We start from the raw sequence: 25,891 nt of genomic DNA, 5'->3' as shown, positions 1-25,891 counted from the left end.
TTGTGCTAATTAAAATTTGTTAACTGTTTCCTTCACTCCACCCCACTTTCCTTCCCAGGATGAATAAGAGTGTATACTGAATAGAGTCATTGTCTGTAAATCTCAATGGGGTCTTCGGTTATGTCATCATGGTTTCTTTTTTCTCACGTAAGAATTTGGTCCTGGGAGATAGATGGTCTATCCGTTGATGTCTGCTTTGCCTCCTTTCAGCGCAATGCCTTTGCCAATGACACATCCCTTCTGAGAGTTACATCAGTGCTGTGCAGGCCGCTCACCTGGGGACTCTTTGTGGCCAGAGTCTGCCCCTGGCTGCTTCCCTGAAGCACACCCTCCTCTCACTGGTCAGGTTGACTGGAGATCTTATAGTGTGAGTACCTTTTATGTAGCCCTAAGTGCTCTTTACTCCTGTATTCTGTCACAGCTAAGGGAAGACAATGAGAGTTTTAATAACTGCATAATAATACTTTTTTTGCCTGCTATAGCAGAGAGAGCCTGTTGCCTTAGAGTATGAACGTTTACCTAGAATGATTTTTGGCTTAGATGTGAAGGGCAGCCGAGTACCTCCCCCCTCCTTCTGTGTAGTATGTTTCAGAAAAGGCATGCTGGTTTTAAACCATATTGTGATTTGGAGGTACTCTGGGTTTAAGTTTCAAGGTGACAATGATGTATTTGAAGTCGTGCTTCTCCAGATTCGTTGCGGAAGTTAGATGCTGCCATCGTGGAGACTAAGGGCAGGCCAGTGGAGGGACTATTTTGTTTTCCTGTACATAGGTCACGGGTAAAGTCCTGTATCTCATTGCCTTAAAAGTGATCCAGATTCCTGGGAATTCTTCTAGAAAGGTTGTCTGGGAGGGTTACTAGTTTAGGTTTCAGTTAATCTTCTTTTCTAAATATTATAAAATACATTTTATAGTATTGATTTAACATCTTAATAAGTGAACTTTTTATATGGAAATGATTTTAACGTCTGATATGGTAATGAGAAAGGAGACCATGAAGTTGCATGATTATACCTATGTAAAAAAGAACTATCAAAGGAAAAAAAGCCCTTCTCAGTAAATGAGTAGATTGCTCTCTCCTCCCCTTGCAGCTTTTGAGAGGAGTATATTCACTAATTTGGTTCTGTTTTCTTTGCTGAAGTTGGTCCGATGAGATGAACCCGCCACAGGTAATTCGGACCCTGCTTCCCCTTCTTCTGGAGTCGAGCACTGAGAGTGTCGCTGAGATCAGTAGCAACTCTCTGGAGCGCATCCTGGGCCCTGCAGAGTCTGATGAGTTCTTGGCTCGCGTTTATGAGAAACTGATCACTGGCTGTTACAACATTCTGGCTAATCATGCAGATCCCAATAGGTGAGCCTGATTGGGGAGAAGCCTCCGGTTCCTGTGACCTCCTGCTACCATCAGTGAAATGTACCAACACTAGCTTCTTTATGTCGTTAATTAATAGATTGTGATTGTGCTTTTTAACAGAAAGTTCTATACTTGTGTGCGTTTTGTGTTCCTGTGGACACGCATGAAAGGTTACTTGGAATCTTCTTTTGTGATTAATTCTTAGGAATAAACATGCTGTACTAGATGTGATGAAGTGTACAAAGGAGCATGATAAAATTTCTAATATTTTTGTAACCATGCTTCTGAGATAGGCGTTCTGTGGAATTAGGCGGTCTCATAGCATTGTTTGACCTTGGTAGTGTAGGCCATGTTGATGTAGGAGAGTCTTACAGAACAGTTGAATAAGTTACAGTTTTATCCCACTGAGAACTGTACAGATAAAGGGCTCCAGGTATTGGGATTTCCTGCCTTTTTGTTGTTGAGGAATCCAGGTTTTCATCAGGGGCTGCCTTTTCTTTTTCTCTCCCTCCCCACTTCTCTTTCGTCCCCCCTCCCGCCTTCAGTGTTTCCCTCCCTTCCTTCCTCTTTCTAACAGTTTGAAATAACAACAGTGATTCTTGGAACTCTTAGCCATCGACTACATCAGTTATCTCAGATTTTAGGAATTTTAAAATTTTATTTCAGTTTAATTCCTCAAAAATTTATTGAGCACCTACTGTATGCCAGGGTTTATGCTAAGCTTTGACAAAACAAAATTGAATATTGCCCTCAAAAGGTGTAGCTGTAAACAGACTTTGGATTTTTAAAGGTCAGGATTAGCAGGACACTGAAACAGCCCTTGTTTCTGGTAGTTAATTTTTCTTTTGGATTTTCAGTGGACTGGATGAATCCATCTTAGAGGAATGTCTCCAATATTTGGAAAAGCAACTGGAAAGCAGTCAGGCTCGTAAAGCTATGGAGGAATTTTTCTCTGACAGGTGAGCTATGTTTTGTTCTCCTCAGTGAACATTTTTGAATATCTCCTGGAAGTAGGGACCTGTCTTTGTTGACTTGGGTGTTCTTTCTCAGGGAATACAAAAGCCTGCTTAGGTGTTTGTACCTCTGGGAGGACTTCAGTTAACTGCTGACTCCTTGAGGTTATTGGTGGAGGGGGTTGATTTCATGAACACCTGGCATTGGTTGACTCACAAATGACCAGTTCACCCTAGAGGGGATGAGATTGTGAAGAAATAGAAACGGATGCCTTTTATGTGAAGCTTAACGTGATTCTTCCATTTTTACCCTCTTGCCTTTCAGTGGAGAACTTGTGCAGGTCATGATGGCAACAGCCAATGAGAACCTCTCTGCTAAATTCTGTAACCGAGTTTTGAAATTCTTCACCAAACTCTTCCAGCTGAGTGAGTGACAGCTTTTAGTAATCTTCTTAAGGGAACTTTGATGTCCACCTAATGACTGTGCCTATCTTCTGCCCAAGTATAACTATGGCATGAAAATGCTAACATGTGGAGAGAATCCCTCAGAGGTAGTTTGGAAGGAAGTCGAAAACTTCCTTGGAGCCTTTCCCCCTTTCCAGGCTCACAGTCTGCGCCTTCCTTCCTTTCCCCCTGCCCTCCTTCACTGACCTTCGCCTCTCGGTCTGTCTCCAGCTGAGAAGAGCCCTAACCCGAGCCTTCTGCATCTCTGTGGTTCCCTGGCACAGCTGGCTTGTGTGGAGCCTGTGCGTCTCCAGGCCTGGCTCACCCGCATGACTGCATCGCCCCCCAAAGATTCCGATCAGCTGGATGTGATCCAGGAGAACAGGCAGCTTCTACAGTTGTTGACCACGTACATTGTTCGGGAAAACAGGTAGGGCACCTGCATTTATTTCACATGTTCTAACGGCCCCAGAAATAAGGTGAGATCATGCCGCTGTCTTTCTTTCAGGAATCAGTCGTGAGCATTTTCGGTGATTCCATAGCTCCCTCTCAGTAGACTCAAGAAATCTAGTGGTTCTTCTTGATTTTTCCCATGGAAAAACTTTTGCAGTGACTTGGCATGTCAGTTGTAACGGGGATGAATGTTTTGTGCTCTAGTAGCCCAAGTCCACAACTGGGCTTAGTGTGTATAGTCATGCATTTAATGTTTAAATTTAAACTCCTTAATTAACTCTTATAAATTTAGAAGTGTACAGTCAGATTCCTGTTGATTACTTACCAACTTCCTATTTCTTCTCTATCAGCCAAGTCGGGGAAGGTGTGTGTGCTGTGCTGTTGGGCACCCTGATCCCCATGGCAACAGAGATGCTGGCCAATGGTGATGGGACTGGTTTCCCTGAACTCATGGTTGTGATGGCTACCCTGGCCAGTGCAGGTCAAGGTGCTGGCCATCTTCAGCTTCATAATGCTGCTGTGGACTGGCTGAGTAGATGGTAAGAGGGTGAAATTGGAGGAACGCATCTGTATGTTACAGCATTGCTCTTAGAGAAAAGGGGGATAATTAATTACAGGCAATTTTCTGTAGCTCAGAGTGAGTATAAAAGAAATTTGAATCTCTACCTTTTTATTGGGGATTGAGGGAGTAGCCAGTAACTGTTCAGTTTAGATTTAATCTTCATTATTTTATTAGTAGGATTTTCTGTTCATTATTCCTGGGAGAAGTCTTGGGGAAAGTGTACCACCTGCCACTGATAGGAACAGAGCCCCCAACTTCTGATTACCCACATAATTTTCTAAGAATGCCTTTGGTTCACAGTGTCCACAAATTGATGTGAGATATGTGAAGATGCTTCCTTTCTTTGATTCCTTAGATGATTTTGTGTCCCCCCCCCCCTTTTTTTCCTTTGGGACAGCAAGAAATACCTGTCACAGAAGAATGTGGTCGAAAAACTGAATGCCAATGTAATGCATGGAAAGGTAAGACAAGTGAGGAGTGACAGCAGTCAGGGAGTGGTGATTCTTATCTTTGTGGCCAGGTGGAAGTCTCCTTCCTGTTGGTTTCTGTCCCTGGCTAGCCTACAGAGGATAAGGCCTATAATCTCAAAGGCCTGGAAGTGTGTAATTGCTAACTGCATGCTCTTAGGCCTCTTCTCGGTGGCAAGAAGTGATAGGAAGGAAATATTCTGGTAAGCAGACATCCAACAGAGTCCTTCTTAAAACAGTGAATTCCTGCTGTTTTTAGGTATTGGCACGCTCTGGAAAATTGTCCCCTGCTCCTGCATTGGAACTGTGTGCTCTGAGTGTTATACAGAGTTGCAGTCTCCCTCCTCAGCTCCAGTCCAGATGCTAGAATTGTTTACTTTACCTGAAAGTTCAGGTCACTGTGCCGAGAAAAAGGGTGGAAACTGGTAGAAATCTTGCATTCAGGCATTTTCTCCCCCCACCCAACCCATGAACCTGACATAGTGGCTAAGAGCAGATAACTGGCCTCTGACCCACCACAGCACCATTCATCTCTCCCTGCTTTCTTGCTGATCTTTATCCTTTCCACACTGAACTGTTAGAGTGCAGAGTGAAGGAACTTAGAAATCTGAGGCTTTGATGCCAGACTTTTGGGTTTTTTTAGGCAAGCACGAACTCTCTGCAGTGATTTGCTGGAAAAATTTTCCCTTGATCTCTGAAGCTCTTCCTCCCCTACTGCATTAATTAAAAAGGCAGTAATTTAAATATCTTCCACTAATGGTTAAAAAAAATGGTAACAGCAGGAAAAAAGCCAATGAGAGCTTATTCATACTTTTAATATAGCTTTTTTCTTTCTTCTTGAGGTATAATTGACATAGAATATTATATTAGTGTCAGGTGTACAACATAATGATTTGATATTTGTTTTTATTGCAGAATGATCACAGTAAGTCTAGTTAATACATCACCATACGTAGTTAACAAAATTTGTTTTTTCTTGCAATGAGGACTTTTAAGACCTACTCTCTTCGTAACTTTCAGATATGCATACAATAGTATTTATTAACTCTAGTCACTATGTTGGACATTACATCTCCATGACTTATTTATTTTATAACTGGAAGTTTGTACCTTTTGACTCCCATCACCCATTTCGCCCACCCTCCTACCCACTGCCTCTGGCACCACCAGTCTGTTCTTTGTATCAGTCTTATTTTTTTCTTGAATGATTTTTGTCTCCATTTTAACTCTTTTTTCTTGATTTCCATCGTACTTTATTTTATAAAATTTTTTAAAGAGTTGTCTTTGTGCTTAAGAAAGAATGAATCACACTGATTCAGTACAGTTTATTGACCAACTACATGTAGTCATAGTGCTACGAGATGGGGAAATAGATAATTAAAACATGTTGTTTTTCTTCTCTGCTTTTATACTATTCCTTTGATATTGAGCTTTATTGGAAAAAGCTTGAGAAAACACAGTTTACATAATAACTGAATATGGAGAACTGAGGTTTCCATGGTGTGGTGGTCTTCTCTTACAGCATGTGGTAGTCCTGGAGTGTACCTGCCATGTTATGTCTTACTTGGCTGATGTCACCAATGCCTTGAGCCAGAGTAACGGTCAAGGCCCAAGTCACCTCTCAGTGGATGGGGAAGAGCGGGCCATTGAAGTGGACTCAGACTGGGTGGAGGAGCTGGCAGTGGAAGAGGAAGACTCCCAGGCTGAGGATTCAGTAAGTAAAGTAACCACCATGGTCATGGCTGATCGGCACTTGCAGAGCTCACACTGACAGTCCTTTGGCCCTCCCTCTAGCCCCTGGGAGCTTCAGAACTCTTCCCAGCCCTTGTTGCTTTCTCACAGCTTACATGACTAATGCCAGACTGACTTTCCAGGCCTGCAGAGCTAGCTGTAGGGCTCTAATCTCCTAGGGGAAGGACCGTTTAATAAACACGTGCCTTCCTCCCATCTAGAGGTACTTGTCATACACTTCCTTGGTTTTTGCATCCAAAATGGAGTTTCAAAGATGAGTCTTCATGGGGATGGTGTGAGCTTCCTTGTAGAGAAAGCATAAGATTTATTTTTTTCTTAGCCACAAAACCTTAAGGTCTCACCTGAAATTGCAGCATATTTATAGCCTGCAAGCTATCTCCAGTTGGAGTAGGTTTCTACTGGTCATTTATGAGTCAGTGGTTTACTCTCCGTAGGGTGTGTTTTTATGGGTCCCTGTGTAGAAGGATATATTTCTGATTAAAACTATTTATTATCTTTGAAGGATGAAGATTCTCTTTGCAATAAATTGTGCACTTTTACCATCACTCAGAAAGAATTCATGAACCAGCATTGGTAAGAGTAGTTTTTCGTTTCAGGTGAGGGTTTGCTGGGCCTTGATTGTTGGGACTTCTGGGCTCATTGGCTGGTTCTCATTCTTCGTAGGTACCACTGTCACACCTGCAAAATGGTTGATGGGGTGGGTGTGTGTACAGTATGTGCCAAGGTGTGCCACAAGGATCATGAGATTTCCTATGCCAAGTATGGATCCTTCTTCTGTGACTGTGGAGCCAAGGAAGATGGCAGCTGTCTGGTGAGAGATTGGAACATTCTCTCGGCTATAAAGGGTGACTTGTGACACAAATGCTTAAGCCAAACTGGGAAATTCCCATGTCACCTTCATGGTGGCCTGGGTCTAGGACTAAGTTCTGGTTGTCATTGATTAGCTATATAATCATGGCCTATGCACTTCACTTAGAATATTAGAACTTGCAATGTCCCTAGAGATCTTGCAGTTTTTTCAAAGACCCCCTCCACAATTTCAAGACCTATTGCTCTGAGTGGGTAAAGTACCAGACACTAGGTGCATACAATGAAGACCAGAATTCAGGCTTTTGGATAATCTTTAAATGGTTAGCCAGTGTCTCCTTTGGGTCAGATTTTCCTTCAACATCTTAGGCAGTATTTCATCTATGCTTGTGGCAAGACTTGGGGTCTCTGACGTTTTCTGTCCCTAGGCTCTAGTGAAGCGAACTCCCAGCAGCGGCATGAGCTCCACCATGAAGGAGTCAGCATTTCAGAGTGAACCCAGAGTTTCAGAGAGTCTCGTGCGCCACACCAGCACCTCCCCGGCTGACAAGGCCAAAGTCACCATCAGTGACGGAAAGGTTGCTGATGAAGAGAAGCCCAAGAAGAGCAGCCTGTGCCGCACAGTGGAGGGCTGCCGGGAGGAACTGCAGAACCAGGTGGGCTCCGGTGGCGTCCGGCACGGGGGCCAGAGCACAGAGCCTGGCCAGCTGGTCCATGAGCGATCAGTGCACCAGGCTCTCCTTACGACTCCACTAGTGGGCGTGGGGTTGTTTTCTCCTCTCTCTAAATTTACTGATTTTCACGGTGGAATATGAATAGTGTGTGTTGTCAGTCACTACTTCATAAGGAAGAGTTTATGACTGAGGAGTGTTTGGGAAGTTTGTGGGAGGGTAAATTTTAGTTGTGTAACACTCGAGAGCACACTTTCTTGGTCAGGCTTTCTCATCTGAAGCACAGAATACAGAAAATGATTTGAGCGATTATTTTCTCAGTTTTCACTAGAGGCATTCTAGATGCATTGGGGAGAAGTTAACTAATTATACATGGTGGGTGCGTTCAAGCAGTAGGATATCGACATGGGGTCCCTGGTTTAGGAGGATTGCTCTGGGTTAGTAGCACAATAGCGTATTGACTGGAATCAAATCCAGTGTTACTGGAGAGAGTGAGATGAGGGCTAGAATATCAGACCGAAGTGAGGAAAGTGGGTTCTGGATTCTGTAGGTAGTTACTAGCAAGATTGTGGTGATGAGTATGACCCATTATTTTTCTGTCTCTCTTTTTTTTTTCACTTGTGTATTTGGATTTTTCTCAGGCCAATTTCTCCTTCGCTCCTCTCGTGTTAGACATGCTCAATTTCCTCATGGATGCCATTCAGACCAACTTCCAGCAGGCTTCAGCTGTGGGGAGCAGCAGCCGGGCTCAGCAGGCCCTCCGGGAGCTGCACACAGTGGACAAGGTTGTTGAGATGACAGACCAGCTGATGGTGAGTGTGTCAGGGTCTGGGAGTTAGGTGCATGTGGGAACCAGCACGTTGACTGAGATGCCAAAGTGTTCTAGACACTCGGAGGAATATCCTTAGAACAGTCAACCCCTGGCCATTCAGAACTTAGAATTTAAGATACCGTGACATCCAGTGTGAAAATCAGCATGTGAGGTGTGTCTTCCAGAGAAGGGAATCCAGAGGTCATTCGGACAAACCCAGTGAGTAAGTTTCCTTTTCAGTTCACATAAACATGTGAACCCCTGGATGTGAGGAACGACATTTGGGGGAAATTACAATGGTTAGAAATTTCTTCTGTATGTAAAATAGAATACCTCCTTATTGTATCTTCTCCCCTAAGGTTCACCTTGTTTACAAAAATAATGCTTGTCCTCTTCGGCTTAGAGCCAAAGATTACCTTTAGGTCATCTTCCTTTAATTCTTCCTATGACTTGGGTTGTAAGTTGTAAGTCATTATCCACTTTACACCTGCTGCTTAGCACTGACTGTAGGACCCCTGGCGTGGTCTGCCTGGAGTCTTCAGCAGCTGTGTAAAGTAGTAGGAAGTAAAGTGTCGGCATTTCCGGAAGGGAAATGTGAGAATGAGTGAGGTACACAAATAGATCTCACAAGGTGACTGCTTTTAAGGGAAACATCATCACTTGGTAATACACACACATATATTCTGGTATTTTATTAAACATCAGTCACAGTTGGGAATTCCCTGGGGGTCCAGTGGTTAGGACTTGGCGCTTTCACTGCTGTGGCCTGGGTTCAATCCCTGGGCAGGGAACTAAGATCCTGCAAGCCATGTGGCGCAGCCAAAAAAAAAAGGCGTTTTAACATTTTTAAAAAGTGAATACTTTGTATTAATTTAGCTCTATGCAACATTCACTGCATTGTTCTTATTGGACTGACAATAATTTTGATGAATTTACCTAGCTGTCTATGGATTAGAGATTGGAATCCATTGCTTTAATTAATTAATTGATTTTTGGCTGCGTTGTGTTGTCGTTGCTGTGCTCGGGCTTTCTCTGGTTGCAGCCAGCGGGGACTACTCTCTGTTGTGGCGCGCGGGCTTCTCATTCTCGTGGCTTCTCTTGTTGCGGAGCTCGGGCTCTAGGTGCACGGGCTTCAGTGGTTGTGGCGTGCGGGCTTTAGTAGCTGTGGCTCGTGGGCTCTAGAGTGCAGGCTCAGTAGTTGTGGCGCATGGGCTTGGTTGCTCCGCGGCATGTGGGATCTTCCTGGACTAGGGCTCAAACCCACATCCCCTGCATGGCAGGCGGATTCTTAACCACTGCGCCACCAGGGAAGCCCAGTCCCGTTGCTCTTGAATAACTAAATTGTGCAGTGTCTCAGTCACATGAATAGCATGTGTATGAATCCACTTGATCTTTTTTGCCTTACTACTGCCTTCTCTCTCTGCTTCCCTCTTTGCCAGGTTCCCACATTAGGTTCCCAGGAAGGTGCCTTTGAGAATGTTCGGATGAATTACAGCGGAGACCAGGGCCAGACTATTCGACAGCTAATCAGCGCCCATGTGCTCAGGAGGGTGGCTATGTGTGTGCTCTCCTCCCCTCATGGGCGCCGCCAGCATTTGGCTGTCAGCCATGAGAAAGGCAAGGTGGGTCTTCCAATTCCTCCCCTTTCATTTGAGGTCACGTTTGTCTTAGGTGCTGAGCAAAACAAATAGATGACTTATACTCAGATTGTCCCTCAGGGAAAATGTCTATTGGGTTCTAGCAAAGCTTCAGGGACAGAGCTCAACAAACTTTTCTACTTGAACCCTGAGTTACTTTATTAGACTTAGGACCAGTGTGACTAGAACAGAGAGTCTAAATAGTTAATTCCCACTCTATTGTGGGAACCCCTAGGCGAAGGTAACGACTGGTGGTTTCCTAGGACACCGTGGCTCCCAGTCTTTCCCATTTTGGCCACTCTGAGGACACAAGTGGGGAGAGAAGAGTCTTCATAGGAAGGCTCAGTGATCCTTATTTAGTTCTTTCCTGCCCTCCCAGCCCTCTAAGGGCACAAGGAAGTTTATCGTGTTTTATAGAACCAGGAGAGGCTGGAGGAGAGTATCCTAAGTCACACTTTTCTATATTCTGACTTCTTCATTATCAGTAAAGTTGTTTTAATCACAGCTTAAGTGAAAAACAAACTAGAGATTAAAATAGCTCTAAAATCCTTTCAAAAACATTCTCAGTGAAAATGAGAAGGGACAGTATATGGGAATTGTTTAAAAATTTTATGAACTGATTATACGAAGAGAAGTTGGTTTCTTTTGTCATCTCTAGAAGGAGGAGATGAAAGGCATTCCATTCTTTTAACCAGGGAATGTATGACTAGTATTATCTTGGAGTTTCCTAAGAGACTTGCCCACAAAAAAAGCCTCCAAATCAGTAGCTCTAGTGAAGGAACGTTTTTTTATTGCTCTGTGTTCTCTGAGAGGATGTGGGTTAGGAATAAATTGGTAATTATTCCTTTGCAGATCACTGTCCTGCAGCTCTCAGCTCTCCTGAAGCAAGCAGATTCCAGCAAAAGGAAGCTGACTCTGACCCGCCTGGCTTCTGCCCCAGTCCCCTTTACTGTGCTGAGCCTCACGGGGAATCCATGCAAGGAGGACTACCTTGCTGTTTGTGGGCTGAAGGTAACAATCCTGATCCAGGTTCGGTTCTGTTAAGCTATGGATCCCAGTCACCTTCTCTCCCCTGTTTTCAGCACCACTTTCTCTTATTCATTGTTGAGATCAGAACTTAAAAGCCATTGGGAACACAAAAGAAATCTCTGAATTTCTTCCAGATCTTCCAGATTTCTTTTGTATTGGAAATAATCTTTGTGTGTTCTTGACACTTGAACATGTTACTAGACAGTCTGAGTACTGTCTGGAGGCAGGGAATATTAGGGAAGAAAAGGCAGCGTTAGAACTCTGAAATTAATTAGGCTACTTTCCAAATCCGTTTTTAACCATTCTGTTCCTTCCACCATGTCCAGGACTGCCACGTGCTGACCTTCAGTAGCTCAGGCTCTGTGTCGGATCATTTGGTTTTGCACCCCCAGTTGGCAACAGGGAACTTCATCATCAAAGCCGTGTGGTTACCTGGTTCACAGACTGAGCTAGCGATCGTCACTGCAGATTTTGTCAAGGTATAGTTACAGCCCTTTGATGATCTCATCCTAGAATGGTTTTGCTTTCAAATCCAGAATGCCTGATCTCCGTTATATGTGCTAGCGTCTCTTAGAAATGAAAAATCCTAACATTTTGTTGCCTTTTGTTATGTTGTTGAGCAGGACCTATCTGTGTGCAGATAGCAGAAAATTGATTCTGGTTCAACACCCGCTGTGTCCAGTTCACAGCCGTTAATTACTGTACTTGGTATAGAATTTGTTGATGTGTATCTCTCCTCTGCTCATTCCTAAGAGGCAGTGAAGAGATACTTTATCATCTTGTGCTTATTGTCCAGCATTTACAGGTGCTTGCTGAGTGGAGATTGAGTGCTCATTCCTCACTGATTGCAGCTCTGTGGGTGCACCAGGATAGTTTGGGCACGGGACTGAAATGGATCTCCCTTATTTGATCTTTCTTCCTTCCATTCTGCAGATTTATGACCTGTCCGTTGATGCCTTGAGTCCAACCTTCTACTTTCTCCTGCCCAGCTCAAAGATAAGAGATGTTACCTTCCTCTTCAACGAAGAGGGAAAGAACATCATTGTTATAATGTCTTCGGCTGGGTACATCTATACCCAGCTCATGGAAGAGGCCAGCAGTGCCCAGCAGGGACCCTTCTATGTCACTAATGTGCTGGAAATAAACCACGACGACCTGAAGGTTAGAGCACATGGCACTGTTCCCTTCTGTGCCAGGTTTAATCAGCCTAGCAAGGCTTCTGTTGTTCGTTTCTCTTTTTTCTTCTAACTTTTTATCTAATAGCAAAAACTTTAGTCCTTTAGGACTAAACTTGAAGTTCCTGTATTCTCTTGGTATTTTTAAGGTTTCCTGCGGGGATCTCATACTTTAAGAATGAGACCCCATAATCATGGTGTAAAATGAATGAGCAGCCAGAGCAGAAGCTGGTGCCCAGGCAGCATGAGAAGTTAATGCGGATGTTGTGTCTCTGTTGTGATAGGACAGTAACAGCCAGGTGGCAGGTGGCGGTGTGTCTGTCTACTACTCGCACGTGTTGCAGATGCTGTTCTTCAGCTACTGTCAGGGCAGGTCGTTTGCAGCCACCATCAGTAGGACGACGCTGGAGGTGTTGCAGCTCTTCTCCATCAGCATCAAGAGGTGGGGATGGGCACTTAAAGGTGAACTGCCACAGTGCCCATGTTCGGCAGGAGAGCTCCGCCCCTCACAAGGGCTCGCCCTTCCCTGCTTGGTGTCCTTAAATCAAGCGGTGTCCAGTGTTGGTAGGTTGGGCGGCCTGCATGGTTTGTCTCCCACCGTGGAGACCCCAAGCTGTAACAGGTAGTTTGGGGAGCCACTGTCACTCAGAAGGAAAAGCTAGGGTCAGGGTAGCAAATGTGACTTTAATTTGATTACTGAGTTTTGAGAAGAGAATGTAAGTTTCTCCTAGACACTCGTGTTGCTAAGATGCCCTTTAAGTTTCCCTCCTGGGGGGTTGATCAGTAAATAGAACATGGTGTCAGCAGATGGGGCGAGCTTGGAGCTTGGGGAGGTAGAGGCTGCCATCAGACTTCTAGGTGACAGGGGTGTGTGAGGTAGTGAGTGCTTTATTTAAGGAGGAGGCAGCAAAGTTTTAGGGTCTCTTCCCCTCTTTCTTATCTGCCACTGAAAAGCACTTTCTCTCTGGCCTGTATGGTTTGAGATGAAATAAAATGGATACCATTCATACGTAGCTTGATGTGCTTGGAAATTCTTAAAAGGACAATGGGTCATCAGCCTCTGGCAGCTCCGTGACCCTATGCAGTTGACAGCCTTACGCACATAGGGCCATCTATTCCCCAGACCGTAGAACCCAGCAGCTGACTGAGATCCTAAACCAGGACTCCTGCTGGGGGCGCACATTGGGGTGTATGAGAGTATTTATGTGGCTCAGAATAAGACTGAGACTCGTGGGTAATTTGAATCCTTGGGTGGGTATATTGCTCTGAGAGTCCAGTGGTTCGTGAGGATGGCCTTTAGGTCAAGAAAAGAACTGTTAGATGGTGATTGACACCCTAACTGTGGCCACTTTTGTTGTCTGTAGTTCCAATGGTGGCAGTAAGACGTCTCCTGCCCTTTGCCAGTGGTCTGAGGTGATGAACCACCCTGGCTTGGTGTGTTGTGTCCAGCAAACTACAGGAGTGCCCCTGGTAGTTATGGTGAAACCAGACACTTTCCTCATCCAGGAGATTAAGACTCTTCCTGCCAAAGCAAAGGTCAGTGCCCCGTTCTCCCATCACTTGAATAGACTGTGAACCTGCTCTCTTTTTATATTTGTATGTCATGTCACTTTGCCAGCTCTTTCAATGGAGGCCTATAGAAGAATTTTCTCCTAGACGCCTTTTCTTTGGCAGCCTCGGCACCCCCTCAGTTGACCACGAATCCAGTTGCTTCTCTGCCTCTTTCTGTAGGTTCTGATCTATAGGTGCGGGAACTACCACTCCTCTGTCCCCTCCTCCTAGATCCAGGACATGGTCGCCATCAGGCACACAGCCTGCAATGAGCAGCAGCGGACAACGATGATCTTGCTGTGTGAGGATGGCAGCCTGCGCATCTACATGGCCAACGTGGAGAACACCTCCTACTGGCTTCAGCCCTCCCTGCAGCCCAGCAGTGTCATCAGCATAATGAAGCCTGTTCGAAAGCGCAAAACAGCTACCATCAGTAAGGCCCCTCCTCAGAAGACTGGTAGGGGTCGGGGACTTAGAGTAGACTGTTGTAGATAGCCGTGAAGAAACAGGGACTGTCCTGCTGTGTGGCTCATAAAGGTAGAGACTGTGCTGGCTAGTTTCTCAGAAGCAGGGTCAAGGTTCCGGAGGCCGCTCAGCATTCTGTGCACGGCAAGCACCTGTTGACTGTCCACTTCAGGCAGCAGTTCCTAGGTGCCCAGGAAAGAATTCTCTCTTGGACCTGGTTTGAGATGGCTTTCTCTGGGTTTAAGAAAAATGGCTTCCCTGAGGTGGTGTGCAGGATGGAACTGATGGAGGAGTAGATCCTTTGGCTGGTTCATCCTCGCCGACTGGTGTAGAAGCCGTCATAGGTGTCTGAGCTGGAAGTCTTTGCTCTTGAGTGATGGAGGAGGACTCTTCAGGGAGTGAAAGCTTGAGTTTAGGAGTGAGTGACTCGGGTTGAGCAAAGATCTTTACAGGTTCACCCCACTCTCCGGAATTTGTTCTAGAGTCTGTGTTTGAGATATCATGCAGCTCATCTTCCTGTAAAGAAATCGTTTCCTTTGTTTATTTTAAATAAACCAGCTCCGAGAGAGCTTGTTGTTACTAAGTGTACCCAATACTGACATCAGATTTCTTCGCCCCGCTAGGTTGTGTTGTGGTTGGGGATGATGACTGTTGGACAGCTGACCGCGTGTAGGCATCATACCGATGCAAACCTTATAATCCCGAGTTGGCCTAGAAAGATTAGGGAGCACGTGTGAGCTTAGGAGCACAGAGGTGGTAGGGATCGCACTAATGTTGCTCCGTGGCAATCTGATGCTGTTCTCCACAGCAACTCGCACATCTAGCCAAGTGACCTTCCCCATTGACTTCTTTGAACACAACCAGCAGCTGACAGATGTGGAGTTTGGTGGTAATGACCTCCTGCAGGTCTACAACGCACAACAGATAAAGCACCGGCTGAATTCCACTGGCATGTATGTGGCCAACACCAAGGTGAGGACTGACTGCACCGTGCTGGGTAGAAGGACTCGAGGACACATTTAGAAGGTTTGAGGACACATCTCCTCTTAGAATGCAAGACTCACAGTCATTAGCCCTTGATTCTAGTTTCGTGGTCCCTAGAATGAATGAATGTTCTCGCTTCCATGCCAGAGGGCTCCTATTCCCATGTTGTCATAGGGTTCCTGTGCACAGGGCGGCAGGAGGTGGTTAATGCTGGGGAGAAAGAAGCCTGAAACTGAAGAGTCTACTCCGTGCTTCTGTTTTCCCATCCTTGGAAGAAAAGAAGTCAGTGCTGAGGAGTTAAAAAGGATAAAGGTCTTTTGTAGGATCACGCATTGTGTCACTGTCACAGGAAGGATCGAAAGTTTGCCCTTAAGAACTTGCAGTAATTGTATGATATGTGCCTCTTCTCCCTCCAGCCTGGTGGCTTCACCATTGAGATCAGTAACAACAACAGCACTATGGTGATGACAGGCATGCGGATCCAGATTGGGACCCAGGCAATTGAACGGGCCCCATCATATATTGAGATCTTCGGCAGAACCATGCAGCTTAACCTGAGTCGCTCACGCTGGTTTGACTTCCCCTTCACCAGAGAAGAAGCCCTGCAGGCCGATAAGAAGCTGAACCTCTTCAGTGAGTCCCCAGCCCCTGGCATAGACTGTATCCTTCTCGTTATGAATTTGACTGGGTGGCCACTTCTCTGTGGCTTTCCAGTATTCTAGGAACCGTCTGCTCTGCTGATAGCTCTGTGGTCTCTGCCATCATGAAACTTTGAGCTTCGTTTGCGATATAAAGGAAACAAGATTACAGGAAAGGGATATACTCGAGAATGGGAGGGGTAAAGACAGGGCAAAACTCTGCTTCAGGGCTCACTTCTGTAGGGTTGGGTAGCCTTGCTGATGGGGCTGCCTGCATGTGTAGGCAGCAAGCTTAGCATGTGAAATTGCAAGGCTTTCTTAAGGCGCAGATGCAGGCCTCAGGGCACATGTCACTGAGAGATGGTTAGCAATGCCTTTAAACCCTCAGAGTACACATCCCTGAGCCTTTCATAGGGCGGGCAACGTTCCCTACCGTTTACTGGCCACCTGTCTGATACTTTTCCTTCCAGAAACAGTTGCTCTTGGTATTCATTCATGATGATGATCTGTGCTTTGAACAAAAGGAGTGTTTAGAGATCCCTGGGGGTGGAGTTGGGAGGTACGGTACCCTGATAGCACCAGAGGATCCCTACACCGGTGTTTGGGGCCTCTTCTTCTGAGTAGGAGACTTCATGGGCTTTTGGTCCATGGAACTGTTTCTACACGTATTCAGCACCTATACACGATGAAAGTGCTACTGAAGTCTCAGGAGATAAAGTCCCTCTATGCCTGTGAAACGGATGAGGCTTGGGACTTTGTCCCAGCTAGTCTGGTCTTTGCTTTGTAGGCGGTGGCGGCGACCCTTCAGGGAATGTGCCTCCTAAAAGCTTGCTCTTGCTCACTGCAGTTGGGGCCTCGGTGGATCCAGCAGGTGTCACCATGATCGATGCTGTGAAAGTCTATGGCAAGACTAAGGAGCAGTTTGGCTGGCCTGATGAGCCCCCGGAAGAGTTCCCTTCTGCCTCCGTCAGCAACATCTGTCCTGCAAACCTGAGCCAGAGCAATGGCACGGGAGACAGTGATTCAGCTGCCCCTACCACCACGAGTGGAACTGTCCTGGAGAGGTACCGGCACTGACAGGGGCTGAATTCAGTTCTCACCGGTTCTCACTCTCCCAGCAGAACCTGTGTCTCGAGAGAGTGAGCCTCTAAGTGTCCCAAGTCTGGCCTGTGATTTTTTCAGGATTTCACGCAGTGTCTCCTTAGTGTGCCGACAAGGCCTGGAGGCAGCTCAGAGCCATCTGACTCCCAGGGCTCTGCCTGGACCCTTCTGTCCCTTCCCTTCTCTTAATAAGCTCAGGTACCCTTTGGAGTAGCCAGAGGCTGCTGACCAGAAGATGCTTAAGCCAGTATTATAGATTAGGATCTAGTCTTGCTGAAGTTATAGGGGAAAATCTTCCCTTTCATTCCGATTTCATCGTCTTCTCATCTTCCTCTGCAGCAGCTATTTCATGTGGTAATAACGCTGCTGGCAAGAGGCTGTCCCAGGCATCTTGTAGCAGAGTGCAGAGCCTCCTGAGGCTCCCCCCAGTGGCCTTCTTAAGCATTGCGCTTGGCTTCTTTGCGCTGGGGAGCTGCTGGTTTGCCGTGGCAGATGCGGGATGTAAGACGTTTAGTTCCTACATTGTAAGTCGTAGGAATAGCCTGGCTTGGAATCACGGCCTCCTGCCAGCAGCCTCCCCACCCAACCCCTTTTCTCTCTCTTTCTTCCGCCCCCCACCCTATTCTTATATTGTTTGCTTAGGATGTATTTCCGGGTTTCTCTGAGCTTCACATTTTTTTCCTTTTTTTTCTTTTGCTTCTCCCCCAAGTTCTGAAACTGAGTCCCTAACCAAGCTGGACCGGTTAGTATGCCCTCTTTCTTTTCTCTGCACGAGCGAGTGTGTGTCAGAGAGCGGTGTAACCGATGGCGTGGCTTTGCGTTGATTCCGCTTCTGTGGAAAAGTCCTCCTGCTTCTTTCTGTTCTGGTCATTGCATGGCTGCAGAGCTGTCCCGTGTCAAAGTGGAGAATGCGGAGGGTTGTACGTGCGTGCTTGGTGTCGGCCGCTTCAGACTCTTGGCGTCCCCTTCCTTACCCCATCCCTCTCTGCTCCCTCTCTACAGTGGATGAGAAGCGGGGAGGGGGCGCCGGGACAGTGGAAAAGTTCTACTGTCTGAAAAGCCACCAGAGAGCTTGTTCTGTCCACCGTGGTTTTATGTCCCAGGTCTCTTTTTCCTGGCTCTTTACTGCCTTCCTCTGCCCCTTGACCTTTTTCTCTCCAGCTGCCTTCTCCACACTTTGCCCTCTCTGTCCAGAGCTTCAGCCCTCAGGATGTTGGTCTTTTCACTGTGCTGCATTAAACCCACAGGAGTGAGCCCTTGGGAGCGTGTCACTTGGTACCCTTCAGTGGTTGGGTTTCCTGTCCTTCCCTTAGAGAAAATTGCCCAGTTCCCTAAAGGTGCTTTATAGTACCCTTTGAACGTTGGCAATTGGCATGCACCTGAAAATACAGTTTGTTCTCTTCTCCGTACTTGGGGAATTCATACGAAGTGCCTTTGTGCATTTTCTTGGAGGTGTAAGTAAAATATAACCCCAGCTCTCCCAGTATAAGAAGATGGTTTTAACCTTTCCCTTTGTGTGTCCCCTCTGCCTACTGATCTATGGGGCACCTGAGCTTCGGGTCCCATTGCATCAAGACTGTTAAGCCCTTCTCAGGGATCCCTGCCGCAGGCAGCAGGAGGAAGCACATTTATCCGCTTTGAGGAAGAAAAGCTCTGTCTTTGAGTTACAGATTATGAACATGGCCTCAGGTTGATCTCCGAGCAGGAGCCAGGTTTCTTCTGGCCTGTAATACAAGGAAACGATATGCATGGTGCCTGTGGCAGGTCTTATTGTGCTTTGATTTTGTGTTTGGCATTCATTAGCTGTCCCCAAGGTCCTCACGACTGTAGTCTGCAGGCTAAAGCACCAGGCAGAGAGAAGGGTTGTCATACTCACACCACTCTTCTGTCTCCCTAGGCTGGTTGTGAGTTCTTTAGAAGCCCTGGAAAGCTGCTTTGCTGTTGGCCCAATCATCGAGAAGGCAAGTTACTTTTTTTTTTTGCGGTACGCGGGCCTCTCATTGCCGTGGCCTCTCCCGTTGCGGAGCACAGGCTCCGGACGCGCAGGCTCAGCAGCTATGGCTCACGGGCCCAGCCGCTCTGCGGCATGTGGGATCTTCCCGGACCGGGGCACGAACCCTTGTCCCCTGCATCGGCAGGCGGACTCTCAACCACTGCGCCACCAGGGAAGCCCCAAGTTACTTTTTTAAAGCACATGGGAGCTTTCTGAAGAGGCAGGAAGTCAGTGGAGTCATCAGAGGCCTTGAAGCCTCGCAGCTAAAGAACATTCATAGCATAATCTTGATTTGCAAAGGTGATCCAGAGGAGTCTTCAGCTTAAGGCCTTATGTCCTACTTTTGGGGGACCCATAGTGAGAGTGTTTTGTACAATAGGATGAATAATCAATGTTCTGATTAAAGAACATTGTTCTGGGAGTCATGACCTTGGACTCTCTTTACCTGTATTGTGGGAGGATTGTAATTTCTGAAATTCTTTGTTTTGCTCCTTGCGGTCCGTGGAGCCTAACCTAGTCCTGGTGGCTGAGAAGGGAGGAAGGCGTGGGGGGCAGCGTGTGTGCAGTTTATCCTGCATGGATTTGGTGGGGTTAGTGACAACCCTGCTGTCTTCTGCATCAGGAGAGAAACAAGAATGCAGCTCAGGAGCTGGCCACTCTGCTGCTGTCCCTGCCAGCGCCTGCCAGTGTCCAGCAGCAGTCCAAGAGCCTTCTGGCCAGCCTGCACACCAGCCGCTCAGCCTATCACAGCCACAAGGTAATCAGGGGTGCCTTCTGTCGAAGCGTAAGTTGTGGTACTGACAGGGAATCGAGCAAGTTGGCTTTTTGGATGTAAAGCAAAGGCGTAGCAAAGTAAGGTGGGGAGAGGAGAGCGTTGAGATTAGACCCACACATCCTAAAGTTTCTTCTGAGAAATTAATAACTATCACTCAAAATGAGGACAAGCCAGTAATGGGCCACTGGTTTGCATTCATTTTGTTCTGTTATCTAATAGGATCAGGAAGATTTAAGGAAGGGAGGGGAGGGATGCTTGAGGAGGGGTGGCTGCTCACTGGAAGAGTGGGGCGGGAAGTCACTCAGGAGGTCAGGGCTCCTGGTGTTTCCACTCCTGCACCTGTGCCACAGCCCTCAGTGAGGTGTACTTGCTTGTGATGAATTTGGTAAGTGGTTGTTGGAGAGACTGAGGGGGAAATCTGGGGAGAGAGGGTCTCACCTATAAAAGTAAGTAGCGACTGAAGGCAGTAAGTTAGGCCAGTTTCTAAAAATGGGAGAGACTGTTGACAGTTCAGATCCGTGAGGAGGAAGCCGCCAGCCCAGATGCCTTGGTGCCTCCGACCCAGAGAGCTGAGAAGTGCGAGCTAACCTGCTGAACCTGTCAAGGAAAGGCGCTTTTGGAAACATAGTTTTGGTATGAACCTGCGAAGAAATGACTTCCATAGGGAGGAGATCCGGGATGTTGTATGTAGCTCTGGAGAATTGGCTGGTATTTCTAGTTTTCCTGTCATACTTTGGTACTGATTTCATGGCTTTCGATTTTTTTTTTTTTAAGTGTCTTTAGCGTTTTATTATATGAAGAAGTTGAACTGTGTTGGGCTGCTTTGAAGGTTTGTTCCAGGTAGTCCATGGTAATTAACCTGTTCTCTCGAGTGGAGGTAGCCAGCCTGATGATCTGTCGGTTCCCCTCTCCTCTGTGCTTTAGTGCCCAGGCCTTCCTTGCTTTTGGTTCATCCTCTGTGATTCTTTTGTTGTAGGATCAGGCCTTGCTGAGCAAAGCTGTGCAGTGTCTCAACACATCCAGCAAAGAAGGCAAGGATTTGGACCCTGAGGTCTTCCAGAGGCTGGTGATCACAGCTCGCTCCATTGCCATCATGCGCCCTAATAACCTTGTCCACTTTACGGAGTCAAAGCTGCCCCAGATGGAAACAGGTGAACTTGGCCTGTATGGCCGTGGTCCTGAAATCTGCTTGCTACACCACCTTCTTTACTCTCTCGTCTTCTTCTTGTTCTCACTGGCTTCTGACTGACATCATGCTCTGAGACAGGGATTTTACTCTCTTGTCTTTATATCTTGAAGGGCTTTTGACATTAGAATTGTATCGTTCTAAGTAAATACTGTTTCCAGTACTTACCCCTTGCATTACTCTTGAGTTTATTTAGTGCTCTGGACATCAGATATAATCTGTCTCTGAATTTACTACTTCTTTAAGATCTTCAGGGTAAAGTTAAGCTTGTGCCCTGGTTGCTTGAAAGTAATAGGATCATGTCTTTTGCTTTCGTGCTGTACTTTTGCCAGTATTTTATTAATATCTGTAGCCTTTCTCAGTGCTTGATTCTATTTCCTCCTCTCTCCTCACATTGGCTGTGTACCAAACCTGCTTTGCTTTCATCAAATAGAGCTTATTGATGCCTTTACAGTTCTGTTACTTACATATTTCCATATGCTGTCATCATCCTGTTCCTCCTCTAATACTGTAATTCACGAATCATTCTAGAAAATTGCAGATGTTCCCTTAGCTTTTAGAAGTTGAACAGTTGCACCTGAGATCTCTGAATCTGCTGTAAGCTCCTGAATGCTCCCCTTCTACTTAATTCTAACATACAATGTTTTCTGTGATATTCCTTTCCCAGACTGTTTTTTTCCTAGATGTGCCTGCTGGAGTCTAGGGATAGTTGGCATATTGACTGGGGCCCCACTTGAAACTCCCTCCCCAGGCAAGCTTCCTTGACCTGAGTTAACCTTAAATTAAATTCCATCTTAGATTTACCATCGTTAATAATTTGTTTTTTCTCCTGCTTAGAAGGAGCGGATGAGGGGAGAGAACCTCAGAAGCAGTTGGAGGGGGACTGCTGTAGTTTCATCACCCAGCTGGTGAACCACTTCTGGAAACTCCATGCATCCAAACCCAAGAATGCCTTCTTGGCACCTGCCTGCCTGCCAGGTATCATGTTAAAAGGGATACTTGATAGTGAAGCCTGATGTAAGTTTTTTCTTGGAACAGATTGAACTCTTCACCTTTAGCCTTCATCATCTATCTCTTCCAGAGTGGATATTTAGTGAATATTTAGGAAACAGAAGCCTGTGAGATCAATGTTCCTGATTAGAGGAATTTAGCAGTGTAGCAGAGAAGTAGGACTTTCTTGTATCTCTCATGTCGGATTGAATACTTCACGTAAAGAAGTGTGTGCGTGCGTGTCCCCTTAGTGGTGTTTATAATTGTTTTTAAAAAAGTCTTTGAGGGGGCTACCCTGGTGGCACAGTAGTTAAGAATCCGCCTGCCAGTGCAGGGGGCACGGGTTTGATCCCTGGTCCGGGGAGATCCCACATGCCACGGAGCAACTAAGCCCGTGTGCCACAACTACTGAGCCCGTGCTCTAGAGCCTGCGAGCCACAACTACTGAGCCCGTGTGCCTCAACTACTGAAGCCCGCGCACCTAGAGAGCATGCTTCACAACAAGAGAAGCCACCGCAATGAGAAGCCCACTTGCCGCAACTAGAGAAAGCCCGCACGCAGTAACAAGGACCCAGTGCAGCCGTAAACAAACAAATAAGTAAATTTATTTATTTAAAACAAAACCCAAAAAGCATCATACTAGAGAATTATTTTATTTTTAAGCTACTGCTGCCTTTGGTATCTAACTTTTCACACTAAGGTTTTTAGGTGGAAGAGTAATAAGGTTCTGAATAGCAATCTAGAAAAGTAGAAGGACCCCTGTTACTCATTTGTGTTTGGACATTGCTTGGGCAGTAAACCCAAAAGGCCTGTTAGGGTCATCTTTATCACCGAAGGTTTGGAGATAGTAGGGAACATTCAGACTCTGCTCAGCTCTTCACATTTCTCTGCCCTGTCTCTTGATATCCATAGAGAGTAGACACCTATTTATTTCTGTGGTGCAGGATATTTGGAAAGGCTTTTGGAGACAGTTTGGGAGATTTAGGAGACTATTAATAAATCACAAACAATGTCTACAGCCTACATTCTACGTGTGTGTGTTGTTTTGCTGTGTGTGCTTGTCATTTTCTTGTTAGCTTGACCTTTACGTGGGCATAAGAATTTGTACTTTTGTCTTTGACTGTCAAGTAGTTAGAAGTTTTTTCACCATCTATTTCTCCCCTTTAGGCCTAACTCATATTGAAGCTACCGTTAATGCTCTGGTAGACATTATCCATGGCTACTGTACCTGTGAGCTGGACTGTATTAATACAGCATCCAAGATATACATGCAGATGCTACTGTGTCCTGTACGTATCATTACAACCCCAGATAATCCTTATCTGGGAATGTCTGGAAAAATTTTTTTTTATAAGTTTGCTAATTAATGAAATAAAACAGACTTAAAGGAGGGTGTAATGGGAATTAAGAATTTTACATATCAGTAAAACCTTTAACATCTTACTCATTCCATGGAAAGAAGGGTTTGAAAAGGGAATGGACTTGGTTTGTTTTATTCAGTGCTGAGTCCCCAGGGAATATGCTGATGGTTGCTTCATAGTTAATGCTAAGTAAGTATTAATTAAATGAGTACCTGAAGGAACATCATCAAGATCTATTTCCAGTGACTCTGGCATAGAAGCTAGTGTTGGAAGTACTGATTTTATAACAGAGCTAAGTGAGCCTGGTTATCTGATGAAAAGCCAAAACCAATTTGTAGACAGCCAGAGGGACTTCAGGGCCAAATGACCTGCCAGTCTATTACCAGGAGCTAAGATACAAGAATGTAGCATATGGGGCTTCTATATGCCAGGTCAGGGAAATGGGCTTAACTGCTGACCTGATTCCGCAGGTTGCAGGTGAGAGCAGGCAGATCTTCCACATGCATGTGATTGTCCAAGAAAGGAAAGTGTTTATAGGCAGTTTCATGAATAATATTAAAACCTAAGAATGATGGTTTCCTTTCAACCTCAGGATCCTGCTGTGAGCTTCTCTTGTAAACAAGCTCTAATTCGAGTCCTAAGGCCGAGGAACAAGCGGAGACATGTGACGTTGCCCTCCTCCCCTCGAAGCAACACTCCAATGGGTAATGTGAGGTCTGGGTTTAGGCTTGTGCAAGTGTGGCGGGGGGAGAAGGGAAATAAAGCACTAGGACGTGCTGCTCGTGTTGACCAAGGCCCTGGAGACTTCTGGTTATGTATCCATTGTTTTACGCCGCCTTATTCCATGAAGAATTGAAGGTGGTGTATAAAAAACGCATAGTAAGTAGAATAAAAAGAAGGAAAATCGAGGCCAGGGGAAAATAAAGGTACAGTAGTAAAATCAAGCCAAGAGCATAAAATCTACATCACAAAGTCCTGCATGGTTGTTAAGTGAAGATCTTATTTTTGGCTGAAAGCTTCCCAAAAGCCAGAGTGAAAATAAAATGAGAACAGTTCAAAAATCACAGTGACTAAAGAAGAAACCCACCATTTTCCAGGAAATGAGAAATTTCCCCGCATGGAAGCTCTTACATTAAGGGTCCATTTTGTTGCCTAATGGGTAGTGTCTTCAGGGGACTTACCTACAATAAGATTGACAGCAAATTTCCCTCTTAATACACTTGGATACAAGTCAAGGACGTAGCATTTAACATTTTAGGAAAAGCAGTTCTACCAATTGTCTAAATCTTAGCAGCAGTATATTGTGTAACTCCGGTTACTTGGTTTAGCTCAGAAGTTAAACTTCCAATGTAAGTCACATACATAGTTTAAAATTTTATTTTAGTCACCTGATAAAGAGTAAAGAAATATTTGAAATTAACTTACTGATAATTCAATATATCAAAAATATTATTTCAACACATAATTAATATAAAAGATTATTAGTAAAATATTTTCCATTCTTAAAAATGTTTTTTGTACTGTCTTAAAAATCTAGTGTGGGGCGGTGGGTGCGAGGGAGGTCCAAGAGGGAGGGGATATAGGTATACATACAGCTGATTCACTTCATCGTATAGCAGAAACTAACAACATTGTAAAGCAATTATACTCCAATAATAAAAAAATCTAGTGCATACTGTATACACTAACATCACATCTCCATGTGGACTAGCCACGTTGTAACTAGTGGCTGTAGCTACTGTGTGGTCCAGTGCAGGTTTAGAGGAGCGCATGCAGCTTCACGACCTTCAGACAACCTTCCTCGAGTATCATTCATCTTAAGCTTTTGATGAGTCAGGCAACGGTTTGTGCATCTTTTCTCTGTGGAGAAGCTAGAGTCCGGATAGCTTATGTTTCCGGTTAAGGTCATATCCACATACTTTTTCAGCCCATTGAGTGGAAGGCAAGGTCTCCACCCTTTTCTGATAATTAGGAGTCTAACCTGGGCTTCAACCTTTTTAGAAGGCTTTTCCCCTTCATACAGAAGCCGGTCCGGGTAGGACCTGTAGTGCTGTGCTGAAAGAACCAGCTTTCATTCGATGGTTTCACATCACAATTGGTTCTTCTCTTAATGATTATGTAGTGTGAAAATCTCACTGACCCAGTTGTTTTGGGGGAAGAAAAGTAAGATAACACTCCAAGCTGCCGTGACAGATAATAAAGAAACATCTCAATTGTATTATTTTCCCTGTCTTGTCCAGGGTCTCCTGAGGGTTGGCACAAGCTCATGGGACCTGCTGGTCTTAGATTTTTCTGCTTTATGGAATCCAAGGGTTTTTGTTTCTGTTTTCCTTCATCAGCTGGAAAAGACTTCTCCTAAGTGGAGCAGGCTGTCACTGCCAGCCCCACCTTCCCAGATCCTGCTAGGTCCAGGAAGCAGGAGAACAAGGCCAGGCACGGCTCCCTGGAATTTATCTCTAAAGCACAGGGCACTAGCTGGTAGCTTGCTTGTCTTGGTTTTTGTTTGCTATGTAATAGCTTATCTTACCACACGCCGAGGAAGGAAGGAGCAAGCACCCTCAGGTGACTGGGGTTTCTTTGACTCAGGAGACAAGGATGATGATGACGATGATGACGCAGATGAGAAAATGCAGTCGTCAGGGATCCCGAATGGTGGTCACATCCGTCAGGAAAGCCAGGAACAGAGTGAGGTGGACCACGGAGATTTTGAGATGGTGGTGAGTCTCTGGCAGCAGG

At 45.6% G+C, this 25,891-nt stretch overlaps 1 protein-coding gene across 1 annotated transcript in view; it reads left to right on the top strand.

Annotated features, from left to right (window-relative positions):
* UBR4 (ubiquitin protein ligase E3 component n-recognin 4) overlaps positions 1-25,891 on the top strand; it is a 127,476-nt gene that overhangs the window by 37,428 nt on the left and 64,157 nt on the right. Inside the window, 30 exon segments of the mRNA XM_032608200.1 lie at positions 211-232; positions 235-367; positions 1,141-1,350; positions 2,208-2,309; positions 2,629-2,729; positions 2,979-3,177; positions 3,551-3,739; positions 4,160-4,223; positions 5,752-5,943; positions 6,484-6,554; positions 6,645-6,792; positions 7,217-7,444; positions 8,101-8,271; positions 9,710-9,892; positions 10,760-10,918; positions 11,263-11,415; positions 11,870-12,097; positions 12,396-12,553; positions 13,476-13,647; positions 13,894-14,095; positions 14,936-15,099; positions 15,528-15,744; positions 16,597-16,813; positions 18,748-18,811; positions 19,466-19,600; positions 20,595-20,769; positions 21,642-21,782; positions 22,962-23,083; positions 23,748-23,859; positions 25,742-25,872. Coding sequence (XP_032464091.1) covers positions 211-232; positions 235-367; positions 1,141-1,350; positions 2,208-2,309; positions 2,629-2,729; positions 2,979-3,177; positions 3,551-3,739; positions 4,160-4,223; positions 5,752-5,943; positions 6,484-6,554; positions 6,645-6,792; positions 7,217-7,444; positions 8,101-8,271; positions 9,710-9,892; positions 10,760-10,918; positions 11,263-11,415; positions 11,870-12,097; positions 12,396-12,553; positions 13,476-13,647; positions 13,894-14,095; positions 14,936-15,099; positions 15,528-15,744; positions 16,597-16,813; positions 18,748-18,811; positions 19,466-19,600; positions 20,595-20,769; positions 21,642-21,782; positions 22,962-23,083; positions 23,748-23,859; positions 25,742-25,872 — 4,563 coding nt within the window.

The sequence above is a fragment of the Phocoena sinus genome, chromosome 1 (assembly GCF_008692025.1).
Source record: "Phocoena sinus isolate mPhoSin1 chromosome 1, mPhoSin1.pri, whole genome shotgun sequence".
Taxonomy (NCBI): Eukaryota; Metazoa; Chordata; class Mammalia; order Artiodactyla; family Phocoenidae; genus Phocoena; species Phocoena sinus.
The sequence above is the reverse complement of the archived record's forward strand: the minus strand, read 5'-3'. Positions and strand labels throughout refer to the sequence as shown.